This window comes from Calypte anna, chromosome 3 (assembly GCF_003957555.1).
Source record: "Calypte anna isolate BGI_N300 chromosome 3, bCalAnn1_v1.p, whole genome shotgun sequence".
NCBI lineage: Eukaryota > Metazoa > Chordata > Aves > Apodiformes > Trochilidae > Calypte > Calypte anna.
In genome coordinates this window covers 75,027,504-75,039,936 of record NC_044246.1, presented here as the reverse complement: position 1 = coordinate 75,039,936, position 12,433 = coordinate 75,027,504, and the positions used below count along the sequence as shown (strand labels likewise).

The 12,433-nt window shown below is 36.9% G+C and overlaps 1 protein-coding gene across 1 annotated transcript in view; it reads right to left on the bottom strand.

Annotated features, from left to right (window-relative positions):
- USP45 (ubiquitin specific peptidase 45) overlaps positions 1-12,433 on the bottom strand; it is a 53,453-nt gene that overhangs the window by 1,308 nt on the left and 39,712 nt on the right. The window contains exons 10-17 of the mRNA XM_030447146.1: positions 9,965-10,046; positions 8,925-9,016; positions 6,832-6,888; positions 5,345-5,488; positions 3,784-4,453; positions 2,037-2,134; positions 1,579-1,665; positions 974-1,127 (exon numbers count right to left, since the gene is read on the bottom strand). Coding sequence (XP_030303006.1) covers positions 974-1,127; positions 1,579-1,665; positions 2,037-2,134; positions 3,784-4,453; positions 5,345-5,488; positions 6,832-6,888; positions 8,925-9,016; positions 9,965-10,046 — 1,384 coding nt within the window. The remainder of the gene's footprint in view (positions 1-973; positions 1,128-1,578; positions 1,666-2,036; positions 2,135-3,783; positions 4,454-5,344; positions 5,489-6,831; positions 6,889-8,924; positions 9,017-9,964; positions 10,047-12,433) is intronic.

Sequence of the window (12,433 nt, the reverse complement as noted above, 5' to 3'; positions counted from 1 at the left end):
TACTTGTAAGAAAAGCTGGTGGAAGACAGTGCTTACAAATGTACACTGCCATTGCTTTTTACATAATTTTTAAAAAAAGCCTAAGACATTTCAGGTGCAGCTTACTGAGTTCTAACAGGAAGTTATGTTTTGACATAGAAAAAAAAATTATTTCAAAACCTGACTACTGTGAAATTATGAACACGAAAAGATGTGTTCTAATAATCGTTGCAAGGGAAAGAATAAGATTGAGAGAGAGTGCAAAGTGACAGTACACAGGATACACAGGATAGTGCTTGGGTCTTACTCTCCCATGAAGAGAAGCAGTAAATAACTTTCCCTTACTCTGACAGCTCAACATTCTTGCCTCCACAAATACTTGACTAGCAGATTCTATGCTAGAATCTTACTTCATTCTGCAGAAGCAAAACATAATATGAAGCAGTATGCTGCTCCCAAGTTGCCAACAGAAATCCTACAGCAAACCCTGTTATGCTCCCATGAAAACATTTCTCTTGCTGTTCATGGTACACCACAGTATTCCAAATTTTTCAGCATTACAAAATTTCCATCCTTAAGATAAATGATAAAATGATTGAGCATATGGAAAATTGACTTTAAATTGTCATGCATTCAGCTTTTGTACTGGAACATTTTCTGATACCAAATATGCGAAATAATTATATTTTACAGGGCGTAACTGTTCATCTGGATGTGGTATGTTTGACTAGGAAAGAATAGTGTTTCTATCAATCCTCTCTTTAATAACTGAACCAATACTCCATTACTCACTCAGCTCTGTGGGGTAATGCAGGAGTAAGTCATGTACTAGATGTAACAGAAAATAAAGAAGAAAAAAAAAGAACTGATTTACGTGGCCCTAAAAATATCACAATATTCTTACAACAATTATTTGCTATAAATTATAAGGAGCTGTAGCCTGTGGTTGCTTTTAGTTTTACTCACTGATACTGAAGGCTCTGTTTGAACATACCTAGAACATTTTTAGTGGTAGAAATATGCTCTAGTAATTTCTTGGAAGGTGTCCTGACTTTCACATACGCCGCATAATGACCACCTCTCATCGACCCACTGTGTTCCACTATTCCATAAAGGCTATATAACACTCTTGCACCATCTGTAACATTCTGCATTCCCAGAAAAAACAAAAAACAAAAGTTATTTCACCATGGATTTTAACAGTTTAACTACCTTTCAACAGTATTACTTGAAAAGACTCAAACAGACATCTACAGCATTTCTAATCATGAATGCATCTATCAGAATACTCAAGTGTCTATTAATTGAATTTAGTTACCATGGCAGCAGCTCTATTTCTCCTTAATGCTGTTAGATACAGCATTAAGGGCACTATACCTTAACCAGTACTAGTTAACATCCATGCAATATTCTTGATATGAACAGAATTTCAGTTAGTTACAATTCTGATCTTGGGATACTATTTGAAGACATTCACTCTGTAATTTCTTTAGGAAATGAAGGAACAGTGATCATCATCATCCCTATCAGTCCATTTTTATGGGTACTCAGGACAACAGCTGTTGAAGTTCATTAAAAATAAAGATTTGAAATGTGTACCTTACAAGATGCGGAGCAAAATGGTGCTAAGTCTAAAATCAGTGGGAAATCCACGTGCCTATTTACTTTCCGTAGACTCAAACCAGCCTTGAAAAGAAAAGGGAAAAAAAAAAAGACTGTAAGATAAAATACTTATCTAGGAAGTTCTCTAAAGCTAAAGTGTATTACTATTAATAAAGCAAAACCAAGAATAAGATTGCAACTGATTTAAACATTCTTTGCTAGGTTTTCAGTACAGTGCCTGCTATGCATAAGCATGATGGACGTGCGGGAGGTTTCCCTGGATACTAGCTAAATGGACTGTGAAGGTATTAGTCAAAAAAACCCATAACCATTTCAGTAGTGCTTCTACCAGTTCTCTATGTAAAAAGTAAATATTGCTATGCACAATGACACTTAAAAAAGAATTGCCTCTGCCAGCAAGGAGGAGAAAAATACAAGAGGGTTTTGGCATTTACCTGGTGGAATCTTTTCAGATGAAGAATAAGAATAGCAGGAACAGAAGAAATCAGCAGCTGTTTCCGAGCATTTGTGTAGACACCTTCCATTTTTTTTTCTGTATTTATGGGTATCAAAATAAATTGTAAAGTGAAGGCGGTCACACAGGATTTAAATATTTTTAAAACATCTGACAGATCTATGTAGCAATGATTTTGTACATGTTACATAAAATAGAAGGGAAATTTTGTGGAGTGAAAGAAAAATACTTTCTCACTTTTCTAGCTTCTAATAAACATAATCTGCCAAATCTGAGCGTTATTTTAACCTGTCCTTTCCAAAATGAAAAATAGGAAACATGTACATTACCTAGGTCAGCTTGCACACAGATACCTACATTGCCTGTTACAATAACACCTGACTTCTCTGTTAAAATCATTTCACCTGAAATACATGGATGATCCCTGGAACAACAAATGAAAGGCACAGGTCTCTTTATCTACACTAATGTCCTAACCTGTCAGATAAAGACTCATTTTCTATTCCTCTGTTCTTTCTGAATGACTTCGTTCTTTGTGCTTATTTAAGAGAAAGCCTGAGGAGAGCTGTCTACTTCAGAAAGCCTCATAATATGCAGGGCTGAGCACACAGGATCAGGAAATTTGGACTCCAATTCCTCTGATGCAGAGGGAATTGAACTGAGGGCTCTTCCCAAATGTAGCTCAGTGGTTAGTTATACAGTAAAAGGGAACATGCTACCAGCATTTTTTTTCCCCTGAAAATATTAATTTACCACATGTCCAGAGGAAACACTTAATTTGAGGTAGAGTGGAACACTTATTGTAAAAGTTGATGACTTCTTAAATCTTTTGTTTTAGAAGGAAAAAAGTAATACTGATTAGTTGTGAACTGATTTCCCTTTTCCATTTTTCATTCTGCCTATGGAATCGAAATATTATTTACATAGCACTCTCAGCCCATTGATGATAAATGAATGAGAATAAATTCTCTTTTTAGATTATTTTTTCTGAATTTACCCATGCTTAACTCGTATCTCTCCAGGTATATATATATGCACAGTAAATGGGCAAATTTTTGTTATTGTAAGACCTCCCTTTATATTTTCTCTACAATCAGAAGAGCTTCATTTTTTTATCCTTCTAAATTATTATACATTTAAAAAATCCTCTAGTCCTTTTAAGAAGTCCATTTTTCATTTTATGTTTTTCTTACTTAGTAAACCCCAATGGTGTGCTTGGGTTATACAAACATGGAGAAAAAAAAACATTGTCAGAAGCAAGTGGGTCTTTCATCTCCATGCTTAGAGAGATTCATAAGAGTTTTTCCCCCTCTTCATTGTCTTTTTTGCCCCTCTTAAATACTTAATTACCCTACTTACTTCCCTGAGTATGTAAGTTGCTAGAGCATTTATTTCAAAGCTTCTAGGGCAGTAAAGAACAGAAACAACAGCTAAGATTAATATTAAATGATGAGCCTACTCCTACTCACTTCGCGGTCATCTTTAAATTACCTATCTTGGATCAAATAAAAGCTACCAAATAAATTCTAAGATACACCTACAGTTCTGTTCTAATATAAAATATAATGTTGACTTCACAAGATGAAGTTGATACAAGCAAGGTTTGCTTGGGGAGACATTTTCTGTTTAGCCACGAGGGGGAGGCGCAGGCTGGAGCAATGGAACAGCAGCGAGCGCAGGTTTTGAGAGGCCATTTTGTAGTATCCAGAGAAATAAAAGCATTCTACCTGTGGAGTTGGTTTTCTTCTGATACTTCTGTTTCCTTTCTGTGCAGCTCTCACACAGAAGCTTGTTGTTCCCCATCAGGAGCTCTACAGAAGTGAACTGATAAAGGCAGGACTGAACAGAGCACTCCTTTGAGCTAGTTGTGTAGCTTTGGGAAAGCGTCTGAAAAGCATTCTGAGGATTTTGGGATAGCGAGGACTTGTCTACGGAGAACGGGGAATTATTTGATAAACTTGATGCTGGATCCCCACGGCTGGATTTTTTATCTTCATTTTTAGTATCGCAGAAGCCAAGTTTGGCTATGGCACTGGAGATCACCTCATCGTTACCGTCGCTGGGTTTGTTGTGCGGCGTTTTGACGCCGGTGTGGTTGAGGTTCACACCCGAGACGGTGCTGGAGGGGCTGAAATCTGTTTGCTTAGAAGCACTTTCGCTTTCTGAGGCCTCACTGTCTGCATCAAAGCTGCTCTCAGAGCGGCTGACATCCTTCTCACTGCCCTCCGTCTGACTTCCATTGACGGCAGAGTCAGCAGCCGAGTCTTTGGAGTACAGGACACCAGAGCTGCCTTCCAGCTCAAGCTTTTTAGGTTTTTCCTGCATGATAACAGGACTTCTGTCTTCCTCGTTTGAGGAAGCTCTTCTGGCAAGCCGTCTCTCCTGGTTCAACTGATTCTGTAAATTATAGCACTGTTATTTCAGTAATATAGGGGAGAAACAGAAAACAATCTGATCTAACAGAGCTTTTGAGACATGACAAATTCAATGCAAATTAAAGCTATTATTTTTTATTCTCCATCTCTTACATATTTAAGCTATTTGATCTCCTTATGATCCTTTTAAACCAATATAGGATTAGAAACCTACACTGCAATAATCTACCATTATACTTGCTGTGAGATCAATACTTCCCACAACTACTTGCACTGACTTTGGGACAGCTGTGGATGGCACATCTGAAGTGGTATTCACTTAAGCTAACTTAAACTTCTATAATGTTCTCAAATTTAATCTAGTTCCCTGTCCTTTCTTTAGAGGGAGCAGCTTATGCGTAGCTCCAGGAGAAAATTCAACTCGACTTGTAAGCATTTGTCTTAAAATTAAACACCTGCTGGGGTTTAGGGGTATTATGCAAGAGCAGTCAAAAAAGTATGAGAATTGTGAAGTTCTCATTTGTTAGAAAAGACTAAGAAGGAGCATTCAGGTACTGCATTGCTTACAAAACCACCCACTGCACAGCTTCCCCTGTATTTTTACAAGCAAACTTGCAAATGAACTGAAGTTACAGAACATCAACAAACACTGTCTCAATTCAGCAGTTGTTTTGGATTAGAAGTTTTACACTAGAACAGATATTTTACACTGAAAATATTAAAAAAAAAAAAAAAAAAAAAAAAGACTACGGAATAATGATCTAAGTACTTTAAGACAAGTCTATGTCAGCTGTATCTATTAAAAAAACCCCACAACAACCTAGTGGTAGGTGTCAAAACTGTACCCCTGTGACCCTAGAAACTTCAGAATAAACTCAAGATGACGGGGTAAGGCTAGTATGTAAGCTCTTACCTTATCTTTTGTTAAAGTGTGTTTCTTGACAACTTTTGGTTGATTATTCAGTGTAGTGATAGAAGAACAGCTATACTGACCAAGATCTGCCTCTTGTACACTTTTACTTTTACCTGTTCTTCCGAAAGTCACAGGTTTTGCAACCTAAAAAATTAGACAAGAAATTAAGAAAGGAAATACGCCAATTGTGTATTCCTTTGCAACCGACAGAAAAGATGAATGTAGGTGGGACTTTTTCCTTTACTTTAGAAAACAGTAACCTCCATAAATCCAATGAACTGGCCCCCCTGAACTGGGTATACGACTACTTTCTAATTTTACTTATCATAAATACACTGTCATCATCTTTGCAAGATCAACTGTGAGCCGCTAGAAACAGGAATGATACAAAGTTCCTGTACAAATACATACCAAATGACCTATTTTGGTATGGTATAAGGTCATGCATAGCTGTATAAGATGTGAATTTATCAGAGGGGACATAGCTCCCCATAAGTCAGTCTCTCATGCAGCCTCCCACCTTAGGACAGGATGGAGAAGCTGCCACACATGCCCCATCACGTTAATAGCAGCAGCTTATCTGAACTATCAAGGAAAGAGACAACCATAAAGGGATGCACAACCTCAAGTAAGTGCAGCAATTGCTGAAAGCCCTCAGATCTCTCCCTCTCAAACAGAACCCAGGCATGTTACACACGTGAGCCAGATAGCACGGGGGCCCAAAGACTCAGAGCATTCTTAAAGCTTTTAACTCCCACAGATATCTGCACTCAATGTGCAACAAAGGTGCAAAGAATTTATTGTGAGCAAGACTGGTGTTTGGAGACAAGTGCATATTATACAGGATTAAATATTATATTAAATACTCTCCCTTACATAGACATAGAAATATGCAGGATGGGGGAAGAACCGTCCCCTAACCCACTGTGCTCCTCAAATAAAAAGCCCAAAGTCCTGAAAAAACAGAGTTTATGCTTTCAAAGGAACACAATTCCTCTGCAGCTAATGGAGGCATTCTGTGAAATGCTGGAAACACCAGAATAATTATATTCAGTCTATCATTTTTACACTGTTTCATCCTGTAGGTACACTTCAGCTCAAGGGACTTGGGTTCTCTACCTGCAAACCAATAGGCTAGAGTCTAAATTTCTGGACCTTGAAAAAGTTCAGTATCATTCTATTAATGTAAGTATATACTAAAAGTACTACTAGGTTAAGATATTCTCAACCTACATATACAGTAAATTACAGTGGTCATTTGTTTCAAGTTTGAACTAATTTAAAAATTGATGCACTGACATTGTATATCTATATATGTATAAATGGAATCAAAATGAACAGACATAGGACAGTGTATTTATGGACAAGCATGTATCTTAAAGTTTGAAATCATGACTCTGTATATCCATAAACATCTTCATAAAGGTATGCATGTAAAACCAATCAACTAGAAGCAGTAGTTATTTACTACATATTGTGTTTCTTACCCTCTCCTCTATTATAGGAAGTGAAAGATCAATGAAAGGTTCTTTTACTGTTGAAATCTTGAAGAAAAAGAGAAAATGCACATGAAATGCAAAGAACAATATATGGGTTTAACACATAGCTCCCTTTTTAAAATCAAATTATTATCAGAAACTATACAAAAAGCTCATTAGTTACAAGATGTATCAAACTGCAATGAAGAACTTCCCACAAACTCTTTTGGGTTTTGTTTATTTGTTTGTTTTTGGTTTTAAGTTAGCTCTGATTTTCTTTCTAACACTGCATGAAATTCCAGCATACAGACAGAAAGGGCAAAGTCATTCATCTGGGCATGAACTGAACCTAGAGGCTCAGTTTCTCTGAGCTCCAGACACAGTTTCAAACCATGTGGGCATTCGACATGGCACAAGTCTGCAGAAAGGTAATTTGTAGAGCTTCCTGAACTCTTCTGCACAGGCATTTGACCTTAGTCTGCTAAGCAGCAAGGACTGGCTGCTGACAGATGACAGATTCTAACCTGATTTCTCAGAAAAGATTGTCAGGCTTTATTAAAACTTTTCACACTGTAACGTACACTAGTAATTACTAAAACAAATCCAATTACTGGGGAAAAGTGGACTGAAAAAAACCCCAAGCTTTTCTGTACTGAAGTTCTATTTTGCCATCTATAAGACATATAAAATCTAAGCTGAAACTGGGAATATCTGACAAATCATACCTAGGGCATAGGCATACCTAGGGCACTTTCCATACCTTTATGACTAGAACACCTCATCCAAGACTGTTCCTTAAGCTGTCTCCCTCAGTATTATAAAATCATTTCTGAAACTGACTTATCTTACCTCTGGAAAGACTGTGAAAAAGAGGCCATAAAAAAAAGTCATGCTGTCCATTTAAGTTACTGAACACAGTCATGCCCTCAATTACTGTCATCATTGCCCTTCTCTTACATTTATGTCACTATCTTCCATTTGTGACATTTGATAACGGATTTACTGGCTGATTTTTTTTTACCTGTTCTGGGAAGAACTCAGCATGGTTTAAGTTCCAGTAAACAAAAAATGAGATAAAAATTATTGTGACTATGATGACTGACTGCCTGATGAGCGATGTTCAAGCTGAGGTTCCTCTAAAGAGTAAGTCTGCGTGAACAAACATTAGTCAAAAATATCTTTGCCAATGCAGGCAATGGAAAGTGACTGCTACACTCTTCCTCAAAGGGCTACAGCTAGCAAATTCCCAGGTCCTCTGCAGGCAGAATATAATTCAGAAAAAATAAATGAGACACACACAAAAAAAAATACAACCTCTATTTTGTATATAGTCAAAGTTCTTCATTGGTACTAATAGCACATTGAGGTGTAATCTGCACATCACACACTGGGAAGTTTATCTAGCACTGCAGGACTATGATTAGTTACTCAGACTGATTGATGTACTTAATCTCTATAATATGAAATATAATGTTTTAAACGAAACACAAATGTAACATTCAATTAGAAAAGTCATGCAAATTAGATTTTTCTCTTCCAAAGTTAAAGAAAATCATAAGGATCATGGAAAGCACTTATGATGAAATGTCAGTAATATTAATAATGAAAGCAGTATGCAGTTTATTAGACTTATAACATTAATTATCAAAAATATTCCAAGAAGAAAAAACAAATGTAATTTTAGCATTTCCCCACTCATATTAATTCAAAGTAAGCCATTCCCAGTTTTCAGGTATATCCCCAGAAAAATAGGCAGGAGGATTTACGTTTTAAGTTAAGTAGATGTTTTCAAAATATGAAGTAAGATTGGAGTGTAACACAGATGATTTTAGAATTTGGAACCTCCAACCTTAAGACAGATGTAAAATGAAGCCCAGTGCTTGAATTCTTTTTGAATTCAAAGAACACCTCTTCTTAGTTTTGAGAGGATAATGCTTTAAAAAGGAATAAGTATTTTTAAATGAGAAACTATCAGTAAAGTCTTGTTTCTACAGACAAACAAACAAGTATAAAATTGGCAGTACAATTTTATACTTTCAAGACAATGCAATCAAACCAGTATGTGATCTATTCCACATCAAACCAAATTCCAGAATACCTACATTTTCACATTCCTCACACATGACAGTGCTAGTCAATTCACCAACAAAGATCCTATCTATGAAGTTCATCTTCACACCCTCTCTTCCATATGCTGAAAAAACATTGCCTTTTTTTAAATGTGAAAAACAGATCCAATGCCACACTATAAGTACAACAAAATTCTAAAATTTATTGCAAAATCACAATTTTAAGCATATTAAAAACATTTTGAGCACAATGCAATAACTAATACATCTTATACTGTGCTATCTCAATATTTAAAAATATTTCAGTGATACAATTCCCTTTTTTTCTTTCCCTTCCCCAGTTACTGTAACAGAATAATAATATCCTATCTCTCAAGAAGACTTTTAAATAAAAATCTCAGATTTCTTTTGAATACATAATGTTGTAGGGCCTTGACAAAGACACTAATGTAACAGACAGCTTGTCACCTTTCTAAATGGTTTCTGAAACTACTGTAAAAACTGTAAAAAGCAAGACAAAAGCCTGTTCTAATAATACATCTCTATGCGTTAACTTGCAGATATGGGAAGGCATAAAGCATCTCAACCATTATTAAGACTTTAATTAAAATCTAATTTTAAAAAAATCCCCCAAATTAGAACTTTTGCATAAAATAATTTAAAAACTGTTGGTTTGAAAAAACATGCCTTCTTTTGAAACAGCTTAGGTTTATAATCAAAACTCACAGTATCAGTCAGCTGACAGAAATCAGTCTTATTTATGGAAGTGGCCTTTCTGAGTGATACAGTAATTGTGGCTATATAACAAACTTGAAGATGTATCAAACTCTTTTAGAAAACAAATGAAATTCTACCTATTATTACAAGAAGCATTATTAATAAAGTAGATGACTTTACCCCGGACACAAAGATGTAAGCACATACTATGCTCTCTACCCTTTTGATACACACTAGGTGGCAGTAGAATAATACATAATAAAAGTCTTTGGGACTGTTTGCAACAGTCAGTTTTGAGAAAAATGGTATTGAAAAACTTGTGCATTTTTAAAACCATTCAATAAGGAGTTGCATACCTTTGACTTTTCTTCTAGTTTCTTCATCTGCTGTCTTCGTAGTTGGATTATTAAATGCTTTTAATATACCAGTTTGTATACGCTGTAATTAAAAGAAAAAAACATTTAGAAAGCATTTTAAATTAAAACATTCTGAAAACTATGAATATATTATTAGATTTTATCTACTCGTATTTCCATAAAGTGAGAATAATTTAAAATATTAAAAGTACAGTTGATCACTAACAGTGGCGAAGCTGCATGAACTTAAATGGACTTAATCCAAAAATTTCCTCCCCTTATAAAGAGAACCATTGTAGTGAACCTGAGGTTTTATTAAGAAACTAATCTTTTCAGTTTACAAATTCTTTTTTTTTATTCCACTGGTGGGGGAGGGGAAATGCTGAAGAAAAACTGATTATTACCGACTTACTAGGTTACAAAATACTTAAAGGCAGCGAAGTATCTTAGCTAGACAACAATGACTGTATTGGGGCACTTATTACTTTAAGTTTCAAAAGTTATGTTAGAAAACCTTAGGAGAGATACAAAAGTTCTTATGAATGCATATAAACATTATCAACATTTGCTAAAAGAATCCTAAAACCTACATTATTTAAAGAAGAATCAGAAGGAACATACATAGAGGTAGATGCAGCTGTGCCCCAAAATCTGGGGTGCTTTTCCTCTATTTCTCAGCTGCCCTAGAATAAGGAGTCACTGTATTTCTGAGAGACACACCCTGGCAGCAGAACTGCCCGGCCAGGTACAAATAAAGGTCTTTTCCAACCAAAAAATTTCTCTGAATCTATGAAAAGGCAGCTCAGCCCAAACTCTGACACAGAGGGAAGCTGGAGGCTGCAGGAGGCCAGTGGCCAGGGAACACTGAAGCCTGCTCAACTCATGTTCCCTTTTTTCCTATCAGATGTGGTGGCTCCCTAATCCACGAGTCCTAGTACCAAGTACAAGACTCTCACATTTACAGTGATGTGTCACTGAAGTCACACACAAAGCTCCATTCTAGAGACAAACAGTGATACCACCTTCTGCAAGTAACTCAAAACCTGTGTCCTAATGGGAAAAGAATAATAAATAACTCTCATTTGCAGACAGCAAATAACACTTTCCAGCCATGTATTTCAGAAGTGTTGTGAGGACAGACAGCATCAGAGGCTCAGTTTCCAGTTCAGGCACCCATCAGACCAAGTCATACTCCTACCTCATGAGTATGTGACCTGGCTTGTGAATTAACTCCCGCTGCCCCGAGCTCAGCTTTGTTCATCTTAAAGCCAACAATATACTAAAAGGACTAATCAATAGGTAATTCATGAAGTTGAGCACCATAAATGGGTTTAGGGCCATAAGCAACCCTTTTGTTGAGATTAGTGCGTTGAACCATTTATTTAGGTCAAAGAAAGACATAGTCTTTGAATGGGCAGGGTGCTGTGGACAATGGCAGCAGACATTAATCAATTAGCAGCAGGGTTCAGCCACTTCAGGCCTGGGTGTGAAACCATCTCCGTCCCACATCGCTAGAAACGGGCAGACACTATGTCATCTTTATTATCCTATCAATAAGCTTTTATCTTAAAAATCCACTGGTGTCAATACACGCTTTCTAACGTTTTTTTAACAGGGATAGTTAAGTTTAACCTTCCTGTCAGATACAAAACCATGGAGAAGAGACAAAAGTGTAATGTGATTTTCTGTTAGTTCCTGTCACTAACACTGTGTTCTGTTTATCTCACGTATTTCTCAGCAAAACTCTTAGGTTTTAAAAACGATTAATCCTGGTAGGGATAGGGAAGCAGGGATGGCCACGTTCAGCTCTCTTGCAGGTGGATGGCGAAGCAGCCTGCCGTCCTTTCAGCAGGGCTCTTCCCCTCTTCAAAGAGTAAAGTTTAAAAGCAGTGTGGAAGAGAGAGGAGAGTGGCTGTAACCCTTGATCCAGGATTATGGTGGCAGACAAGTTGCTGCAGGAAGGCTGTCCCCAGACAGAGACTGCACAGTGGGAAGGCCACAGGGCCTGGCTCACCACCAGCATGACATTCACCTTTTGTCATGCCATCTACAAACCCAAAACATGGAATATGTAAATATTTTTTCAAGATGATAGAGACATATTTGCAGTAATGGACTATGAGGGCAGCAGAGGGATGTCACTGCAGGCCAGGGAGTGACCAACATCCCTGCCTGGGGATGGGGCAGCAGAAAGAAATACTGCCCAAACATCACTTTACATTCTCACCATCTTCCATGACTCTTCTGTGATAGCTACAGTAGTTGTCACTGCTCTCTACTCATAAACAATCCAAAAGGCAAATCTAAATGCAGGTTATGATTACAGCACATTCACGGTAAAGCGGGAGATTGACTTGAGGGGAAAGTGCCATCACCCTCTAGAGAAGCTGCTTAGTTTTTAGTGAATCCTCATTTGTGAAGCAAATTAAAGCAAATTATATTCTCCATGCTTTAGGACATGAAAATAAC